This window comes from Hemitrygon akajei, chromosome 18 (assembly GCF_048418815.1).
Source record: "Hemitrygon akajei chromosome 18, sHemAka1.3, whole genome shotgun sequence".
NCBI classification, from domain to species: domain Eukaryota; kingdom Metazoa; phylum Chordata; class Chondrichthyes; order Myliobatiformes; family Dasyatidae; genus Hemitrygon; species Hemitrygon akajei.
Window position 1 is genome coordinate 62403231 of NC_133141.1, and position 22173 is coordinate 62425403.

A 22173-nucleotide genomic window follows, 5' to 3' on the forward strand; every position below is an offset into this window, starting at 1 on the left:
GGGTCAGCTCTAACTCTCCCTACAACATGTTGCTTGCTGTTTAATGCTTTGTGTGCTATTCACAAGGACTCCCTCATGCAGCTCTTTTTGCTTTGTTTCAGGGTAAAATCGGGGACCGAGTGGGATTTTTTCCAGCCAACTTTGTTCAGCGCATCCGACCTGGAGAAAAAGTCTGGCAGTGCAATAAAACATTTCAAGGCAGCAAAGAGCAGGGGCAGTTGCCCCTGAAGGAACTGCAGGTCAGTTAACATCTAAAGGTGGCAGAGGAGATGAGTCATCCTGAACAGAAGCATCTTCCCTTAATCCCTGGCCTCCTCTGGAGTAGCGGATGTCTCAGGAGAGATGGTGAGGGCCCTAGCTGCCGTCAATAAATTAGAAAAGGGTAATAAGCAGAAAATTCCATCCTGCATTCCTATGATGGTCTCTGCTAACTCTGCTTCTGTGGATATTATGTGACCACAGGAAAGGTCACAGCTGTCATGACCCCACTCCCTTTATGGACAGCTGTTGGCACTTAGAACCTTTTTGAGGATATCCTCAATGGTGTGGAGCCTAGTGGGGAATTGATCCATATTGTTAGGTCTTTGCTGTATCACACAACTTATGTAATTTAGATATTTAATTGACCTTTCTGGGCAAGAATTCACATCAAACAGATGGCTCATTGCAGTTATTATGTACATGGCTCTGTTTCTGGGCCAGTTTCAGCTGAAACCGTCCTTCTGTGAACATGGCAGGGTCTGTGCAGAGCCATAGGACATTATCCTTCCTGCTCTTGGTTTCCAGTCCTGTAAAGGTGGTGAAGCAGAGTTAATCAGGCCTTCTGAAGGGAATTGGATGAGCACTTGGGTGCTCTGGTTTTCAGCAGCATCCCAAAGGCATGCTTGTATGTTCTCCCTGTGGCCACATGGATTTCCATCGGGTGCTCCAATTTCTTTCCACATTCCAAGGATGTACAGGTTAGGGTTAGTAAGTTGTAGAACAAGCTATGTTGACACTGGAAGCATGGTGACACTTGTAGGCTGCTCAGCTCAATCCTCGTTGATTTAATTTGATGCAAACAATATATTTCACTTTATGTTTCGATGTGTGTGTAACAAATAAAGCTCATCTGTTATATATTTATCTCCTGCTGAGCTGACATGGTTTGAGTGGGTTGAATGGCCTTCTTTGCTATAAACAGTGCTAAGTCTTTGGTTGTCACCTGGTAATTAATTGCCCCAGCATACTCTGTTTAAACGTTCTTATTGAAGCCACTTCTTGCTGTCTATTTAGGGAGAGTGTTCCAGACAACTGCAACTTGCTGGGTCTATTTTAGTATCTGTGCCTTCTCACTCTTCCTCTGCTGCTTAAACTGTTTCTTATCATTCATTCTGTTAAAACTCATACTGTCACCTTTTTCAACAGTTCTGATCATCCTCTGCTGTAAGAATGACAGCCGCACCTTCATCATAGAGTTATGAAGCCTAGAAACAGGCTCTGCTCATTAATGTCAACCAAGATGCTCATCCAGATTAGTCCCATTTACCTGTGTATAGCCCATATCCATTTAAGCATTTTTTTAATCCATATCCAACTGCTTTTTAAATGTTTTTCTTGTAACCACCTCTACCAGTTCCTCTAGCAGCTCATACTATATATGCACCATCCTATGAACTAAATTTCAAGGACTCTACAACTCATTTTCTCAATGTTATGTGTTTATGTACTTATTTGTTATATTTGCACAGTTTGTATTTTGTACATTAGTTGTTTGTCAATCTTTGTGTGTAGTTTTTCAATGATTTTATTGTATTTCGCTGTTCTACTGTGAATGCTCACAACATAAAGAATCTCAAGGTAGTATATGGTGACTTTGATAATAAATTTATTTTGAACTTTGAACTCTATGAGAAGAAATTACCCCTATGTCCCTTTTTAAATCTTTCCCATCTCATACTCTCTACTTCATCATAAGAGCATTGCATTTGGAGCCAAAATAAGACACCAGGCCTCTTAAGCTGGACACATTGATTGTGGCAAATCTTCTACCTCACCACCATTTCATCCTCTTTCCCCATAGCCCTTAATTCTATTAATATCCAGGAATTTATTGATCCCTGTTTCAAATGAGATTCAGATTTATTTATCACATGTATATTGAAACACTCAGTGAAATGCATTGTTTGCATTAACAACCAAGGATATGCTGGAGGCAGTCCACAAGTGTCGTCAAACTTTTTAAGAGTGGCGTGGAAGTGTAGCAGTTAGTGTCAGACTACTACAGCATCAGCAACCTGGATACAATTCCCGATAGCATCTGTAAGGAGCATAGACGTTCCCTCTGTGATCACATGTACTTCCTCCAGGTGCTCCAGTTTCATCCCACATTCCGAAGATGCACAGATTAGTAGGTAATTGGTCATGTGTGTAATTGGGCAGCACAGGCTCTTTGGCTAGAAGGGCCTGTTACCATGCTGTATCTCTAATTAAAATTTTAAAAAAACATTCTGGCACCGAAGAAACAAAATCGCAAAATTACCCATTCTGGCAGAGGTAGGAATTGAACCCACTCTACTGTAGAAACAGGAACACCTGACATCTGTCCACTGCATTAGGCCATGCATTCTACCAGCTCAGTGACTTTGCCTCTGCTACCCTCCAGCATAGAGAAGATTCATCCTCTGAGTGAAGCAATCTCTGCTCAGTTCTAAGTGGCTTGCCCCTTATTTCAAGACTGAGGTGTCTGGTTTTAGATCCCTCAGTCAAGGGAAATATTCCAGCAGAGACAGGTGTGTTGAGGCCTGTGAGTAATTCAATGAGGTTATCTCTCATTCTTCTAAACTTTAAGAATACAGGCCTCATCAACTCAGTCTCTCCTTTTATGGCAAAAACATTGGATGGGTTTATCTTTGCTGCCTTCCCTCTGTGGCAAGTAGCATCCTTTGTAGTTAAGAAGACCAAAACTGTAAACAGCACTCCAATTGTGGTCTCACCAAGGCCCTGTATAACTCTGGAAAGATGTCCTTAACTCCTGTATTCAAATCCTTTTTCAATAAAGACCAAAGAAACAATTTCACTTACAATTACTTGCTACCTGTGTATTAGCTTTCAGTCAATGGTGTACAAGGATTTTTCCCAATCTGTCACTATTTTAAAAAAAGTTTTCCGTTTTGTACATGCAAGTGGTTAACTACAAATTTTTCCTTCTTTATTTCATCTCCCATGTTCTTGCACGCTGGTGATCTTTAAGTAACTTCCCCATCAGCTTTTACTTGGTCTAATCTCATTTACACACACAAAATGCTCAAGGAGCTCAGCATTTTCAGGCCACATCTATAAAGGGTAATAAACAGTCAATATTTCAAGCCAAGTCCTGATGAAGGGTCTCAGCCCAAAGCTTTGACAGTTTATTCCTCTCTATAGATGCTGCTTTACCTGCTGAATTCCTCCAGCATTTTGTCTGTGTTGTTCAAGTTTTCCAGCATCTGCAGAATCTGTATAATCCTTTAATATGTTGCTGAGCTGTTTATATGCCCCAGTGAGCTTTTGTGTTTACATGTCTTCTAACAACCCTAGTTCCATGCTCACTGTGTGAACAGTGAGAAGATCTTGGACAGCACAAGGAGATATTTGGAAATAAAATTTTCAGGAAATAAAAAACAAAATCACTCAGTGAAGAAAAGTTATCAAAAATTACAGGGAAATCTTGATCAGTTCAGTTTGGGTTGAAGATTGGCAAATAGCTATCATTTTGGGAAATCAAGCCGGGGTAAGACTTATGCAGTGAATGGTTGCACCCTGGACGAATATTGTGGAACAGAGGGACCCAGAAGACATTTTGTACATAAAAGCGGGCATCTGCTCTCTCCTCCACTAGTCTTCCTGCAACCATGGAACATGCTTGTTCTGCACACAGGAAAGTGGGTCAAACACTGGAATGGGGTGAATGATTGAATCCATGAGGATTTGCTCAGGGTATCTGAGGGAGGGTTTGTGATGAGCTGCTGGGATCCTAATTGGTTGATTGAGGCAGGGTATTGTTTGATATGTGAAAGGGGTAGATCTTGAGCTTAAGTCAGTAATGTGTCCTTGAAGCTCCTCCACAGCAAAAATGCTGAATAAATCCAGTTTTCTTTTTCAGATTTGTGTCGGTCGAGCAGAAGAAACAAATGGGTTTATCAAGGTGTGCAGTGGCAAGAAAAGGGGAATCGTGCCAGCAGACATTCTGAATGAAATTTGACCTTTTCTTACCCTCCAAATTAAGCACGACCATGACCGCCTCCAAACGGAATATATGCAGCAGATTATGTACCTAACATTTAGCTCACTCTATTGTGTCTGTCTCTCTTTGCCACCACACTGCATCAGTCAGCTGGAGATTGGTTGGTCCACAATAACACAAATGGCAATCCTTCTCCTCGACCCATGACATGCACCTATCAGTGCACATTGAAACTCGTAGAATGAGAGCTGAATACTGAATTGAACTCTGCTGAAGGGGCAGTCAGACAGCAGTTTTCACCATGTTGTCCAGTCTGCTCTTTGCCAAGACACCATGCATTTTAAAGCACCAGAGCAACCCCTAAGGTCACCTACAGTTTGTCCATTGTCTACGCACAGAGGAAACGGCCCAAAATTGCTCCATCTCTTCACAGCAACCAACACTTTGTCATCATTGTTGATATTTTCAGAACTTTTTTTGGTTTACTAAAATGTTGGACACTTTGGCTCTGGATATACATTGGGGATAACAGGTCGGGTAACAAAAATGTAAATTAAGCAACGTACACAAAATGCTGGTGGAACGCAAGGGTCTTGCGAAGGGTCGCGGCCCGAAACGTCGACAGCGCTTCTCCCTATAGATGCTGCCTGGCTTGCTGTGTTCCACCAGCATTTTGTGTGTGTTGCTTGAATTTCCAACATCTGCAGATTTCTTCATGAAGTGTAAATTAACTTTGCTTGGTGTCAGGACCCTTGGATTCAGTTTCAACCCAGAGTTTAATTGAGGGGAGAGGATTGGTGCAGTGCGAGGAAGGGTAGATAGCAGAAGGTCAGAGTTTCAGGCCCTGGATATATTACCTCCTTAGCTAAATTTAATTGTGGCTGGTCCACTTACTGTACCAAATATACGCCAGATCCTTGGCAAAACCTAGTAAAAAGGCCATGCCTTGTGAGCATGGAAGAGAATGGGAATGATTGTACCCTGTTCTGATCACTTTATCCATGTTTATTTATGGTTGACCCTGATTAAACCACATGCTACATCTCTGAATGGCATAATTTTCCAAGGCTTCTATCTGTTTTTGTTAATTGCCTGATGTTCCTTTTAAGCCATATGGCATAAGATAGAATTACAGAACTGTACAGATTTAGATTTATTTATCACACGTGCATCGAAACAAACAGTAAAATGCAGTTTGCATTAACAACCAGCGCAACCTAAGGTTGTACTCCCATGTCGCCACACATTCCAGCGCCAAAATAGCATGCCACAACATTCAGCAGAACAATGCAAGCTGCAACAGCAATAAAATAAAACAACAGCAGCAAAACAAGCCCTTTTTCCACCCTCCCATCCACAGATAGGCCTACAACCCCAGGATAGGCAGCCTCTGGGCCTCCAGTCCTTGGCCACGGACTCCTGACTCATAGACATTGAACTGGACCACAAACCTCTAGTCCCTAGCTCAGAATCACAGACTCAAAAACATTGGGCTCCTAACCTGCAGATAAGCTGACATGGGGCATTGATCCTTAGGCTTTGACCTCTGGACTTACTGACTACAGGATGGAGAAAAGCCCTTATGGCCCACCTTGTCCACATTGCCCTTGCTACCTGTCTATGCTAATCCCATTTGCCTGCATTAGACCCATTTTCCCCTAACTCCTTTCTAATCCAATTAACTGTCCAAATGCCTTTCAAACATTATAATAGTATCCTCCACCACTGCCTCTGACAGCTCTTTCCAGATACACACCACGTTCAACTTATCCATCAGACGTCCTCTGAATTTCTCCCATTCACCTTATATTTTTCCCCTCTAGATTCAGGATCTGAGTGGAGAACTAGGGAGCTATTTTGGGCAAATTAAGTTGGATATTGTAGACCTTGTGATGCTGCTGTTCCAAGATTGATGTATTTAATGCAGTCTTTACTCTTCACAATAAGAATCCAGTGAAGGGTTGTCGCTGCATTCTTTGCATCTCAGTTTTCAATTTTGGAAGGGAATTCTCAATTGGATTCCCTTAGCAATTTTTCTTAGAATAGTGAAAATAGGAAAAGATGTTCCATAAGATCATTGGCTGTCTGATTCTGGTCCAATTCCACTTCTTTGCCTAACCTGTTCTCTTCTTTTCACCTGCCCATCACCTTGCTCTGGTGCCCTTCCTCTTTCCCTTTCTTCCATGATCCACTCTCTTCTCCTATCAGATTCCTTTGTCTTCAGTCCTTCAAATTTTCCATCTATCACCTCCAGCTTCTCGCTTCATTCCCCTGTTCCCACCCACCTGGGCTCACCAATCATCTGTCAACTTGTACTCCTTCCACTCCCCCCCCCCCCACCACACCTTCTTATTCTAGTTTCTTCCCCATTCTTTTACAGTCCTGATAAAGGGTCTTGGCCCAAGATGTCAATAGTTTCTTCTTCTCCATAGCTGCTGACTGATTTGTTGGTTTCCTCCAGAATTTTGTGTGTGTTAAGTTGATCATTGGTTTCCCTCTAGGGCAAAATAAAGCTGAACTATGAATACATTCAATGATGTTGCCTCTGCAGCACTCTAGAGAATGAGAATGATTTATGATTTTGGGAGTAAGTCCTCCTACTCTGAAGCCATTTTTCCTTGGTCTAAACAATCCCACTAAGAGAAACATTCTATCAATCTCCCTCAAAAGCTTTTGTGTTTGGGGTTACCTCCTAAGCTTCTAAACTTAAAGTCCAATTCAGTTCTTCATTACAAGATGTTCCCGGGATCAACAAAAGGCAATTCTACAGGTTGAACTGCCTCCAGTACCAAGCATATCCCTCCTCAAATAAAGAGACCTGTGTAAGTACCTCACTACAGGAAGGATGTGGAAGCCATAGAAAGGGTGCAGAGGAGATTTACAAGGATGTTGCCTGGATTGGGGAGCATGCCTTAGAGAATAGGTTGCGTGAACTCGGCCTTTTCTCCTTGGAGTGGCGGAGGATGAGAGATGACTTGATAGAGATGATGAGAGGCATTGATCGTGTGGATAGTCAGAGGCTTTTTCCCAGGGCTGGAATGGCTAACACAAGAGGGCACAGTTTTAAGGTGCTTAGAAGTAGGTACAGAGGAGATGTCAGGGGTAAGTTCTTTACACAGAGAGTGATGAGTGCGTGGAATAGGCTGCCAGCAATGGTGGTGGAGGGCTATGGATAATTTCTAAAGTAAGTACATGTTTGGCACAGAATTGTGGGCCAAAGGGCCTGTAATGTGCTGTAGGTTTTTTGTTTCTATGCTACAGCCTTTCTGAGCAGGAGTATCAAAGAAGGGCAAGTTGGACCAGGGAAAAAGACACCATCTATGCCTCTCATAATTCTGCTCCTATAACTTATGGTCTTATAGTAATGTTTTAACCAATAGAGTCATTTGTTATGTGTTCCTGATATTTCATTAATGCAAAACTGTTTGGCTAAGATGGTCCTGGTTCTCAAAATGTCAATTCTCAGTGAATATTTAGCATTCAGTACACTCATCTTTCCACTAAACTGACAGATACTGACAGTTCAGGTTACATCTTGGGCCTTCTATCTAAGAAAGTATATGCTGGCATCAGAGAGGACCTGGAGAAGGTATACAAGAATAATCCCAGGTATTAAAGGGTTAATGTATGAGTACCGTTTGATGGCTGTGGGTCTGTACTTACTGGAGTTTAGAAAAACAAGGGGGGGATCTTATTGAAACCTATCAAATATTGAGAAGCCTAGATAGTGTGAACATGGAGAGGATGTTTCCTGTAGTGGGAGAGTCTACTACCAGGGGGCACAGATTCAGAAGAAGGACATGTCTTTAGAACAGAAATGACGAGGAATTTCTTTAGCCAAATGGTGGTGAATCTGTGGAATTCATTGCTACAAATGGTGTGGAGGCCAAGTCATTGGGTGTATGAAAAGTGGAGTTTGATAGATACAATTGTTTTCAAGAAGAGGATAGGAAATGGGGTTCAGAGGGAAAAGAAATCAACCATGATCAAATGGCAGAGCAAATTTGATGGACAGAATGGCCTAATTCCACTCCATATGTCTTATGGGTTTATGGTTGAAGTACAGCAGGTGGATGAGGGAATTGTCGTAAGGCTCATTGAGTAGCAACATCATAGGAGCCCTCATATTAATTCCCCAGCTTCTGTTGCTTGACTACCAAGGGAGGGAATTATCACAGAGGGGGAAAAGATCTACTTGCATATTGGAACAAAGAACATTTCATCGCAAATAGAAAGCTACAATGTTCTAAAACTGAAACACTTCCTAATTACCACTTCATTTTTTGGATTCATTTTTCTAAGCTCCCATTTGTATCAAGGGTTGTTTCACTCAATGTTTACGGCTGGTTGTGATGAGATCAATAATCATCCAATGCTATCAGCCAAGGACTCCCTTGCAGCTTATATAATTTCAAATTTTAAAAAATATACATCATCGCCTGCCTAGACAGGATTGTTGATGATTAAAGGTTTATATTGATTCTCTTAGAACTGTTTAGGTTTGTGTGGAGAATACACTTGTAATACTGATTTGGTCTGCTCATTTAATGAAGCATATAATTGATCCGTGATGCAGAAAATTCACTATATTGATTCCTGGGGTGAAGGATTTGTATCCTGAGAAGAAACTGAGCAAGTTGGGGCTATATTCTTTGAAGTTTAGAAGACAGGATGTGTTCTTACAAAGCTGTATAAAATACCAAGCAACACACACAAAATGCTGGTGGAACGCAGCAGGCCAGGCAGCATCTATAGGAAGAAATCCAGTCGATGTTTCGGGTCGAGACCCTTCGTCAGGACTGAAAGAAGAGATAGTAAGAGATTTGAATGTGGGGGGGGGGGAGACCCAAAATGATGTGAGAAGACAGGAGGGGGAGGGATGAAGCTAAGAGCTGGGAAGTTGGGATACACAGCTGGAGAAGGGGGAGTATCATAGGACAGAAGGCCTTGGAAGAAAGAAGGGGGGAGGGGAGCACCAGAGGAAGATTGAGAACAGGCAAGGAGTTATTGTGAGAGGGAAAGAAAAAAATTTAAAAATTAGGGATGGGGTAAGAAGGGGAGGAGGGGCATTAATGGAAGTTAGAGAAATCAATGTTCATGCCATCAGGTTGGAGGCTACCCAAATGGCATATAAGGTGTTGTTCTTCCAACCTGAGTGTGGCTTCATCTTGACAGTAGAGGAGGCCATGGATCGACATATCAGAATGAGAATGGGAATGGGAAGTGGAATTAAAATGTGTGGCCACTGGGAGATCCTGCTTTCCCTGGCGGACGGAGCGTAGGTGTTCACTGAAACGGTCTCCCAGTCTACATCAGGTCTCACCAATATATAGAAGGCCACACCGGGAGCACCGGACACAGTATATTACACCAATCAACTCACAGGTGAAGTGTCGCCTCACCTGGAAGGACTGTCTGGGGCCCTGAATGGTGGTGAGGGAGGAAGTGTAAGGGCAGGTGTAGCACTTGTTCCGCTTACAAGGTTAAGTGCCAGGAGGGAGATCGGTGGGAAGGGTTGGGGGGGGACGAGTGGACAAGGGAGTTGCGTAGGGAGCAATCCCTGCGGAAGGCAGAAAGTGGCGGGGGGGGGGAGATGTGCTTGGTGGTGGGATCCTGTTGGAGATGGCACCAAGTAAAATACCAAGGGGGTTTCTCATTGTGGGAGGGGTGGGAGAAGATAAAACTAGAGGGCATTATCTCAGGATCAGATGGAGAAAAGGTGAAACTTCTCATGAAGAGTTGGAATCTGTACAATTCTCAATCCCAGGGAACTTTATTTGAAGACTGATTGAAATAACATAAACTGAGAAGATTTTGGACTTCAGAGCAACCATAAGCTTGGAGGAATCAGGAAGGAAAATGATACTAGGGCCAAGATTAAATTAGTCATGACCTTACTAAAGGGAAAAGAAGACTTGAGAGTCTGTTTGGCTGATTCTGCTGCTATTTCTGATGTTTATTAAGCCTGAGAATTTTTTAAAAATCTGATTTCTAACTTGTTCATTGCATTGTGAGTAGATTTTGCTAGTGTGAATCAGTGTTTTGAGACTGCATACAAAAGAAACTTGTTTTTCTCCAAGCAATGTGCATTGCTATTATTGTGCCCTAAATAAGGTGTTAATTGAAAGTTTAGTCATGGTTGAGTGAACTTGGCTTTTTCTCCTTGGAGCGACAGAGGTTGAGAGGTGAACTGATAGAGGTGTATAAGGTGATGAGAGACATCGATCGTGTGGATAGTCAGATGCTTTTTGCCAGGGCTGAAATAGCTAACATGAGAGGGCACAGCTTTAAGGTGCTTGGAAGTAGGTACAGAGGAGATGTCAGGGGTAAATTTCTTATGCAGATGGTGGTAAGTGCATGGAATGGACTGCCGGCAACGGTGGTGGAGGCAGCTTTGATAGGGTCTTTTAAGAGACTCCTGCACAGGTACATGGAGCTTAGAAAAATAGAGGGCTATGGGTAAGCCTGGGTAATTTCTAAGGTAAGGACATGTTGGGCACAGCATCATGGGCCGAAGGGCCTGTATTGTGCTGTAGGTTTTCTGTGTTTCTATAATCATCCTATCTACAATATAAAGTTAAACCAATTACTCTGAACCTCGTCACATCACTGTGAAGTATTCCCAATTTTATATGGAATTTCTAAAGTAAGATATGTGAACAAGCAGTACTTTGTTTTTGCCAAGAATGTGGGTGGTAGTCATGTTTCAGCAGTTATAAATTCACTATCTAGGAGATTTCAGAAACACATAATTGGTTTGCAAATTTTAGTCATAGGCTGAATGAAGCAGGTCATTGAATCTTGTGCTTAGAGTAAAAGCTTTAATACATCAAATGAGAATCTTATCTGTTGTTTCAAATAAAGGCATCAGAATGCACAGGTTCGATCTCTGGTTACAATTGCAGCTAGAATTTACCACAGCTATGTAATCATGGATTAATATAGAACAGTTCAATTTCAATGACAAAAGGATTCCACGTAGAGGTGTTTAAATTGTCTGCAAGTGTGAGCTTGCAAAGCAGCTTGCTTCTTTGAAGTGAAATCACAGAACTGGGAAGTAAAAGACTAAAAGGCAGAGGAGGAGACTTCAGCAGTACCTAAACCTTGAGGAGAGTCCTATAGTGGGGGAGTCTAAGACCAGAGGACACAGCCTCAGAATACAAAGATGCCACTTTAGAACAGAGATGAGGAGGAACTTCTTTAGCCAGAGGGTGGTGAATATGTGGAATTCATTGCCAAAGACTGTTGTGGAGGCCAAGTTATTGGGTATATTTAAAGCGGAGGTTGACAAGGATAATAAATCAACACTGATGGAATGGCAAAGCAAGCTCAATGGGCCAAATGGCCTAATTCTGCTCCTATATCTTATGGGTCATGGATTAAAAGTAAAGACTTAACAATATTGACATCTGGAGAGATAAAAGGTAGATATGAGGTACTGTGCTTCTCCAGGCTTAAACGTTGAAGCAATTGGATACATAATATCAAAATCAATAAGATTGAAAGAGTACAGAGAAAATTTGCAAGGATGTTGCCAAGACTTAAGGACCTGGGTTATAGAGAATGAGGGGAGACTTGATAGAGGTATACAGAATTGTGGGGGGCATTTTTTTCACTGAGGTTGGCTGAAACACGAACTAGAGGTAATAGGTTAAGGGTGAAATGTTTAAGGGAAACAACTTCATTCAAAGGGTGGTGAGAATGTTGAATGGGCTGCCAGCAGATGTGATGAATGCAGGTTTGATTTCAACATTTAAGAGAAGTTTGGATAATTAAAGGGATAGGAGGGGTGTGGAGAGCTATTTTCCAGGTGCAGGTTGAAGGTCTAGGCAGAATAATACTTCGGACTAGATGGGCCAAAGGGCCTGTTTGTATGCCTCAGTGCTCTATGACTCTATAAGAGGCTAGGGCAGACTCTGATTGTTCTGAACTATAACCAGTTGCGTGACTTCACAGGCACTTTTTAACTCACCAAAAAAAAACTTCTGGCTTAACTTTAACACTCAATGGCACTGCTTGTATTGTACATAAAGAAACACATTGTACATACAGAATTTATTGCTTTCTCATTGTTTATGAACAGATTTGAGTTTAGTTGTTCCCTCCCACAGATTTGGCATTAAAATTAATTTGTCTGTTATATTTTGGATGTTGTGCTAGTTAGAAATTCGTTGTCTAACATCTTGTTCTTTAGCTTGACAGTCCTCTCTGTTCTCAGTGTGAGGTTTTGCACTTTGTGAAGTCATATGTTAGAGGAAAGTATACAGTAAATGCAAGACCCTTGGTGGTATCAATGTACATTGGGTGTCTTGGGTGCAAGTCCAAAGTGACAAGATAAGTAGGGTGGTAAAGAAGGCTAATGACACACTTGCCTTCATTGGTCAGGGTTTTGCCCTTGAAGGTTGGGAGATCGTGTTGTAGCTGTATAAAACTTAGGTTAGCCTACTTTTGGAGTATTGTGCATAGCTCTGTACTCCATATTACATTAAGGATGTGGAAGCTTTGGAAAGTGTGCAGAAGAGATTCACCAGGATATTCCTGGAATAGAGTGTACCAGCTATATGGGCAAATTTGACAAGCTTAGATTGTGGACTTGTTAGAAGTACAGTATGTAAAATTATGAGAGGCATAGAGTATTTTCCTGGGGGGGGGGATGTCAAATACTAGAGGGCAGAGCTTTTAAGGTGTGAGGGGGAAAGTTTAAAGGAGATTTGCAAGGCAACTTTTTTATTACACAGGGAGTGATAAGTGCCCGTGACATGCCACTAGACGAAGTGATGGAAGCAGATACAATATCAGTGTTGAAGAGGGCATTTAGGCAGGCTCATGAACAGGCAGTGAATGGAAGGATATTGACCGTGTGCAGAAAATGTTTTGTTTCGTAACTTCAAAACATTAAACTAATTCAAAGGAGGACACAGAGTCTGAAATGTGAGTCTAACTTAGTGTTCACTTTGAGCAAGATAATATGATAATGTATACAATTCACATATCTCAAGGTTCAAGGTACATTTATTGTCAAAGTATGTATGCAGTATATGACTCTTAAGATTCATCTTCAGACAGTTACAAAAACAAAGAAAACCATGGAGGCCATTCAAAGAAAAACATCAACCCTCTCCCCCATGCGCAAAAAAACATATCATGCAAACAGCATCAAGAACATCAAACTTCCCCCGCACGCGAACAAACAAATTGCGCAAACAGCAACAAGAACATCAATCACCCCACGTGCAAAAAATTCAAAGTGTGCAAATGGCAACAAGGACATCAACCCCCCTGCCCCATGCACAAACAGATTGCACAAATGGCAACAAGAACATCAAGCCCCCAGCGTGCAAAGAAAAATTCATTCAAACGGCATCAAGAACGTCAAACTCCAAACCCCTCCTCTGGCAAAATAATTGCACAAACGGCAACAGGAAAGAATGGGTAAAACTGCAGAATGTAACAACATAAAACTGAAAGCATCCAAGTGAAATAGAATCCAATCCAGAGCTTCAGTACCATCCTCCAACAGCATCAAGGGAGAGAGAGAGACCATTTGAATGCAGACACATTCCTTTGGCAGCAGTGAGCGAGAGACTGGTAGATGGCACTGAACACTCGCTCACCTTCTGCACTTACCTCAATGTTTCAGTCTTCCCCGATGCTTTAATTGGCGAGATCGGCTAGAAATACAGTTGATCATGGACTCACCCAAGTCCCTAAGCTTCGAGGGCGCTCACCTCCTAGGATCTTCTCAGAGACACCAATGTGCCAGATCACTCAATCAATCTTCAAACTATAGATCACAGATTCTAACAGTACCAGAAACACATTTAAAATAAAAAGAAGATGTGAAATAAACAGTTTTGTGGACTATCTGGAAGATGTCGCCTGAGGTAGCATTGTTTGCTGGTGCCATCTTGAGTGGAAGAAGTTTATATATATAACGCATAAGGAATTATTTAAACAATGAAGAATGCTTAATCAAACAATATGTTTACAATATTACACAAATACCACTGAAATACACAACAGGAAGACAGATGGAATTAGTTAAAATTGGCATCACAGTCAGTACAGATATGGTGGGCTGAAGGACATATTTTGTGGTTCTAATTCATATTTGAATGCTCTCTGTGTCCCTGAGCATTGGGTGATGCTACCATAGTTTCTGCAAGCAGAGATCAGTTGTGAGACTGAAAGAGTTTGTAGTATGTGACATGTGAAATATCTGCAAATGCACAGTATTCGTATGTATAATGTGTGCATTTATTGCTCTTTGGAGGCCATTAAGTGGGCTAGAAAATTGGTAGCTGGGCTCACAGTAAACAGGCCACAAGAGGTCTGTATAAATTTCAGGTTGATAGTTGTGGTGCTGGCTCACATAGGGTGACACAGTAACATAGTATTTAGCAAAATACTCTACAGTACCAGCAATAAGGGTTCCATTCCCACCACTGTCTGTAAGGAGTTTGTACGTTCTCCACATGACCATGTGGGTTTCCTCCACAGACCAAAGACATACTGATTGGTAGGTTAATTGGTCATTGTAGCTTGTCCTGTGATTAGGCTGGGGTTAAATCAGTGGGTTGCTAGGTGGCATGGCTCAAAGGGCCAATTCTGCACCCAATAAATAAATAAATAAATATTGGGATTAAGGTTTTTGATAACAGCTACAAAGCAATCAAGGACTGAAAAAACACTCAGAGTGGTGAGTGTGTGGAACGGGCTGCTGCAACAGTGGTGGAGGTGGATACGACAGGGTCTTTTAAGAGACTTTTAGATAGGTACATGGAGATTAGTAAAATAGAGGGCTATACATAAGCCTACTAATTTCTAAGGTAGGGACACGTTCAGCACATCTTTGTGGGCCGAAGGGCCTGTATTGCGCTGTAGGTTTTTCTATGTTTCTATGAAAAGAAGAATCAGAGATAGGGTAGGGTTAGTGTAAATTGGTGTCTCATAGTCAGCACAGACTTAGCAAACTAGAGGGCCTTTTTCTGTGCTGTATGATTAAAACTCTCTAAAGATTTGAATAAGAGATTGCCTTCTGCACTTATGTAAACAGTCCAACAAATGCAATAAAGGCAGAGTAATCCAGATATACTGCTGTAAATAAACATATTGAGCTGCATGTTATAGAGAATATTTCAGCATATATTTCCTAAAACCATATATGTGTATTAAAATGTTATCTAAATATTTATGTGTAACTTGATCATGACCACGCTAGCACACAAGGCACATCTATATTGTCACACAAGAGAGACTGCAGATGCTGGAAATCTGAAACAACACACAGTACTGTAGGAATTCAGGTGGTTAGGCAGCATCTATGGAGAGAAATGCACTATCAACATTTTGGATCGAGACCCTTCTTAAGACCAGAATTAGACCATTCAGCCCATCAACTCAGCTCTATCATTCAATCATGGCTGTTTTATATTCCCTCCCAATTCCATTCTCCTGTCTTCTCTCTATAACCTGTGATGCTATTAATAATTAAAAACCTATCAACCTCTTCTTTAAATATGCTTAATGCTTTGGCCTCCACAGCCAGTTATGGCAGCGAATTCCACAGATTCGCCACCCTCTGGCTAAAGAAATTTGTCCTCATCTCTAGGAAGACACTTTCTTGTATTCTGAGGCTATGCCCTCTGGTGCTAGACTCCCCCACTACAGGAAACATACTCTCCACATCCACTCTATCCAGGCCTTTCAATATTCAGTAGGTTCAAATGAGAATTCCGTCCACCCCATCCTTCATTAGGACAGGAAAGAAAGAGGGGAGATAGCCGTGTGTAGAAAGGTGGAGAGAAGGGGTGAAGCAAGAGCTCACAGACAAAAGGTGGATCCAGGTGAAAGGAGATTGACAGTCAGGTGAGGAAAGGGAGGGCATGAATTATGTAAAAATGTGGAAGGTGATTGGTGGAAGTGACAAAGGGCTGAAGAAGATGGAATGTGATAGGAGAGGATGGTGGAGCATGGAATTAAAGCAGGGAAGTGGGGAAGAAAACCAATAGGAAAAGTGTGTGGGTAATGGGTCGAAGACAAGATAGGGTGATGGGAGTCATTTGCACTGTTCCCTCTCAGCTGCATGGGTGTGTGGCCACTCAATAACTGAAATGCTCCCAAGCACATAGCCTTCGTTGCCGTGCAGCTGGAATTTTCTTTTATATAATGTTAATATAATTTTGAAATTATGTTAATATCTTTTTGAAATTATGCTAATGTAATTTTGAAATCTATGTTAATATAATTGTGAAATGCTCTGTAATTGTGCTAATGAATATAATCGATAAATTTTCTAAATAATAAACATACAGCAACCTTCACTTTGAAACATTTTAGAGCTTCAACTTATTTACATTGTCATTGTTTCAAGTTACAACACTTACAAATTGTAACAATAAACACAGAATGGAAGTCAGTAACTCATTGTTAATAAACCACCGGCCCACTGTATGCCGACGTCGTTTTGTCAAAACATTTTACCTTTGCCATTGTGCCTGACAGTTGTTTTGACTACCTGAAATCATTCACTTGTGTTGTAAGTTATGGTTGTGTTTGTCTGATGTGAAAAATTCTATATTCTGAATTTTTGGTGAGTAATTTTTTAAATAGGTTATAAACTAATTAGAATTTTTAAATTAAAAATTGTTCAAATAAGATAAAAATTTATTTCTGTAAAATTGTTTGCATGACTGTGCTTATTTCATTAAAATTATAATTTTTTTACATGCCTTGTTAAATTTTTCAAATAATAATAATGATTATTTTTAGTATTCTCAAATATAATTGCTATTATTTTTAGTATCCAAAGGATGTTGAAAAGAAAAGCAGAAGAAGAATTAAATGCTTTGAAGAACAAAGCTGATACAAATTTTAAGGTAGAGTGACTTTTGCAACTTGCAGATACTGAGTTACTGTCGTCACATCAAAAACAAAAAATACAAATTGGTGATATTTTTACATATCATGATACTGGCAGTGTTGTATGCACCATTTGTGTGGAAGTGAAAATTGGGGGTGAGTTATATAGTGGAAAAAATAAGAAGAATGTAAGTTAGGTGACTTAAAATGACATCTTAACCAGAGAATTCATATAGGTGCAGTTACCAAATTATGCAACCAGAAGAAATGTGGAATTTTGCATGTCAACTGAACTCCAAAAGAGTGTGAAGCAAGAGTGAAACAAGATGTGTGAAAAAAGTCTAACTCTGATATGGTCCAAGATAATGATAACATTATCTTAGAAATTAAAATTAATGCTTCTATGCATTCCATGCGAGAAATTCATGCACATGTGGCCAAATATGTAAATATACCAGAGAGTTAGTGCAGCAAGAACTATATATTTGAATTTGTTGGGTGCAATAGCTTTGTACTTCAGAAAAAGATAATGGAAGAACTGCAGAAATTTGCTTTCCATACACGAATTGCTGATGAAAGTACAGAAAATGTTAGTTTCGTATTTTAAGTTTCAACTAGAAAATGAAACTCCCTATAAGACTGTATTTGTTGATATTTTGAAACTAATTCATGTTACAGTATCACTATTGTTGATGCAAGAGGAGTTACATCAACAACAATCTTGATATTCAAAAGATAATGTTTATGTCAGATAGGGAAAATATTATGTTTGGAAAGAATAATGGTGTGCCAGCAATTCTTTGATAAGAAATTAAGCATCGCACATAGAGAAGATCTGCAAATAGACAAAGCATGGGAAAAAGTATCAATTATCCAGGATATAGAAATTCTGCTATGAACAGCTTGTACGAGAGCCGACCAGGGACAAGACTATTCTGGATTTAGTGTTATGTAATGAACAGGATTTGATAAGCGATCTCGCAGTAAAGGAGCCATTAGGAGGTAGTGATCACAATATGATAAGCTTTTATCTGCAATTTGAGAAGGATAAGGGCAGCTCGGAGGTGTCAGTGTGGCAAATGAACAGGGGAAACTATGGAGCCATGAGGGAGGAGCTGGCCAAAGTTGACTGGACGGATAGCCTAGCAGAAAAGACAGTGGAACAGCAATGGCAGGTATTCTTGGGAATAATGCACAAGGTGCAAAATCAGTTCATCCCCCAGAGAAGGAAGGATTCAAAGGGGGGAAAGGGGCCACAGTGGTTGACAAAGGAAGTCAGAGATTGCATAGCATTAAAAAAAAGGAAATATGACAGAGCTAAGGTGAGTGGGAGGACAGATGATTGGGAAGTGTTTAAGGAACAACAGAACTTAACTGAAAAGACAATACGGGGAGAAAAAATGAGGTACGAACGCAAGCTAGCCAGGAATATAAAGGAAGATAGCAAAAGCTTTTATAGGTATGTGAAGAGAAAGAAGATAGTTAAGAACAATGTTGGGCCCTTGAAGAATGAATTGGGTGAAATTGTTATGGGAAACAGAGAAATGGCAGAAGAATTTAATGAGTACTTTAGATCTGTTTTCACTAAGGAAGACACAAGCAATCTCCCAGATGTATGGATGGGCCACGGACATAGGGTAACAGAGGAAATGAAACAGATTGACATTTGGAAGGAAACAGTGATGAGAAGACTGATGGGACTGAAGGCTGACAAATCCCCAGGTCCAGATGGTCTGCACCCTAGGGTACTAAAGGAGGTGGCCCTGGAAACTGCGGATGCATTGGTAATCATTTTTCAATGTTCCTTAGATTCAGGATCAGTCCCTGAGGATTGGAGAATGGCTAATGTTATTCCACTTTTTAAGAAAGGAGGGAGGGAGAAAACAGAGAACTATCGACCTGTCAGCCTGACATCGGTGGTGGGGAAGATGCTGGAGTCCATTATTAAGGATGAAATAGTGGCATATCTAGATAGCAGTGATAGGATTGGGCTGAGCCAGCATGGATTTACCAAGGGTAAATCATGCTTGACTAATCTGTTGGAGTTTTTCGAGGATGTAACCAGGAAGTTAGACTGGGGAGATCCAGTGGATGTAATGTACCTCGATTTTCAGAAGCCATTTGATAAGGTCCCACATAGAAGATTGGTGGGTAAAATCAAAGCTCAGGGTATCGGGGGGAAGGCATTAACATGGATAGAAAACTGGTTGGCAGATAGAAAGCAAAGGGTAGCGATGAATGGGTGTTTCTCGGAATGGCAGGTGGTGACTAGTGGGGTGCCACAGGGCTCGGTATTGGGACCACAGCTGTTTACCATTTACGTTAACGATTTGGATGAAGGCATAGAAAATAACATCAGCAAATTTGCTGATGATACTAAGCTGGGTGGCAGTGTGAAATGTGATGAGGATGTTAGGAGAATTCAGGGTGACTTGGATAGGCTGGGTGAGTGGGCAGATACTTGGCAGATGGCGTTTAATGTCAGTGTGAGGTTATCCACTTTGGGAGTAAGAACAGGAAGGCAGTTTATTATCTGAATGGTGTAGAGTTAGGTAAGGGAGAAATACAAAGATCTCGGAGTCCTCGTTCATCAGTCACTGAAGGTGAATGAGCAAGTGCAGCAGGCAGTGAAGAAGGCTAATGGAATGTTGGCCTTTATTAAAAAGGGAATTGAGTACAAGAGCAAGGAAATCCTCTTGCATTTGTACAGAGCCCTGGTGAGACCACACCTGGAGTATTGTGTACAGTTTTGGTCTCCAGGGTTAAGGAAGGACATCCTGGCTGTAGAGGAAGTGCAGCGTAGATTCACAACGTTAATTCCTGGGATGTCAGGACTGTCTTATGCAGAGAGGTTAGAGAGACTGGGCTTGTACATGCTGGAATTAAGGAGATTGAGAGGGGATCTGATTGAAACATATAAGATTATTAAGGGATTGGACAAGATAGAGGCAGGAAATATGTTCCAGATGCTGGGAGAGTCCAGTACCAGAGGGCATGGTTTGAGAATAAGGGGTAGGTCATTTAGGACAGAGTTAAGGAAAAACTTCTTCTCCCAGAGAGTTGTGGGGGTCTGGAATGCACTGCCTCGGAAGGTAGTGGAGGCCAATTCTCTGGATGCTTTCAAGAAGGAGCTAGATAGGTATCTTATGGATAGGGGAATCAAGGGATATGGGGACAAGGCAGGAACCGGGTATTGATTGGAATTGATCAGCCATGATCTCAAAATGGCGGTGCAGGCTTGAAGGGTCGAATGGTCTACTTCTGCACCTATTGTCTATTGTCTATAACAGAGGCTACAATGTTCAGCAGGTCATCGGTTAAAAAAGGAAATCTAGAAGAATTAGCTAATGTTACAGGATGTGATGTTGTGTCATTTAGACCACTAAACAAAGTAAGATGGCTGTCAAGACATTATGTCATTACTGCTTTAATGAAGAATTGTGAAGTTTTCATCCAGTGTTGCAGAAAGCAATTTAATGAATGTAATGATCCAATCAGCAACTGAAGATTTTGACCAATTCACAATATCGAGTAGCTTTAACTGTCCTTAATGATGTTTTAGAAGATCTGGCATCTCTTTGTAAATTCCTTCAGAAAAACTGTTTGAATACAATTGAATGCACTACAGTATGCAAAAATAAAAATTAACAAGTTATCATCAGTATCTTGGTGGTACTGTTTATTGGAGTGAAAAGTGAAAGATCTGCTTGCATCCATAAGTTCTGATGTCGATGCTGCACCTATTATTTGATTAATTCAATGTGTGTGTAATCACAGGTAATAGATCTCCTGACAATGAGTTAAGAGAATGGAAAGGTTTTGAACCTGTTGCTATTGGAAATGCAACCAATTCTAAATTTGGAAAAGAGAATGCTATACGACTGACAAAAAAAACTCAGGTACTCTTATGAACTACGAAGAAAGCATCTCGAAAATATCACAGCGATACTGTGGTTTCAAATTTATTTTGAAATCTGAGAAAGCTAAGACTGGTTCAATAAGACATTCACTGATGTGTTGAATTATGTGCTTAGAAATGAAGAATTTGAAGAACTGGCAACTCTTGTTGACATTGTTGGAACATTCCAAGCTTCTAGTGCTGACTGTGAACATAGATTCATTCTTATGAAAATGTAAATGTAAATGCATTTTTGCAGTGTAAGCTGAAGTCTCAGAGGTGCAGAATGGTTGCAGCATGGTGTGTACAGGGCAAATTGAGATGGTGGAGTCCGCGCCCGAGAGCAAGGAACGAACAAATATATGACCAGTGCTGGAGCAGAGTTGGAGCCGATTCGAAGTGGCAGATCTGACGTGAGGCAGTGTCAAGATGGTGGGGCCTGCACCCAAGAACGTGGAACATTCTGTGATTTGACTGATTTAAGTCCTGAGCCAGATTGAAAAGGTTAAGGTGTCGGAGCTGGAGAAGAGGACGGGTTGGTGTTCATCTTGCTGATCAGCAAGGTTTACACATCTTTGTGCTGAACTAAGGCTGTGACCTGCAACTGGCAGGCTCCTGGATTGACTGTGACTGGCTTCATGGCTGTGAACTCACTTTTGTGAACTTCAGTTCTGAATGTTATTTGATTACTTTTCATTGTTTGCACAATTTGTTCTTGTTTTGCACAATGGGTGTTTGATGATTTTTTTTAACAGGGTCTATTGGGTTTCTTTGTTTTGTGGCTGCCTGTAAGGAGACAGATCTCAATATTTTATACAGTATATATACTTTTATAATTAATGTAGTTTGAACTTTGAAATCCAGAAACAGACTAGAAGTGGAACAGTTTGGATTATCTAATGAGGATTAAGTCATATCTTTTATCCGGATACAAAATTAATCTGGATAGTTTTTACAGAGAGTGGATTTGTAATAAAGACAGACGAGAAAATGTTGAGGAAACATGAAAAATTTTCTTTGTACTATATTTCATTATAACTTCAATTAATAAATAAAATCAAAACTCTGTGATTTATAAATTTCCATTCTAAATAAATAAATATATATATTATATAGTCCGTGCAGCTGTAAAAAAAATATATTAGAGGGAACGTTGGTTCAGGAGGAGAGAGAAAGGTAAAAAAGGGGAGAGACAGGGAGTAGTTACTGG

General features: G+C 40.8%; 1 protein-coding gene across 3 annotated transcripts in view; it reads left to right on the forward strand.

Annotated features, from left to right (window-relative positions):
• Nucleotides 1–21737, forward strand: part of LOC140741484 (SH3 and cysteine-rich domain-containing protein 2-like) — a 233126-nt gene extending 211389 nt beyond the window's left edge. The window contains exons 10-13 of one of the 3 annotated variants that reach the window (XM_073071729.1): nucleotides 102–239; nucleotides 4124–4165; nucleotides 17007–17082; nucleotides 20843–21737. In XM_073071729.1, coding sequence (XP_072927830.1) covers nucleotides 102–239; nucleotides 4124–4165; nucleotides 17007–17069 — 243 coding nt within the window. In that variant the 3' untranslated portion in view covers nucleotides 17070–17082; nucleotides 20843–21737. Of the gene's footprint in view, nucleotides 1–101; nucleotides 240–1407; nucleotides 1535–4123; nucleotides 6644–17006; nucleotides 17083–20842 lie in introns of those variants that run through there. The other 2 variants (XM_073071730.1, XM_073071731.1) reach the window with 2 other exon arrangements.
• Nucleotides 21738–22173: the final 436 nt, after the last annotated feature.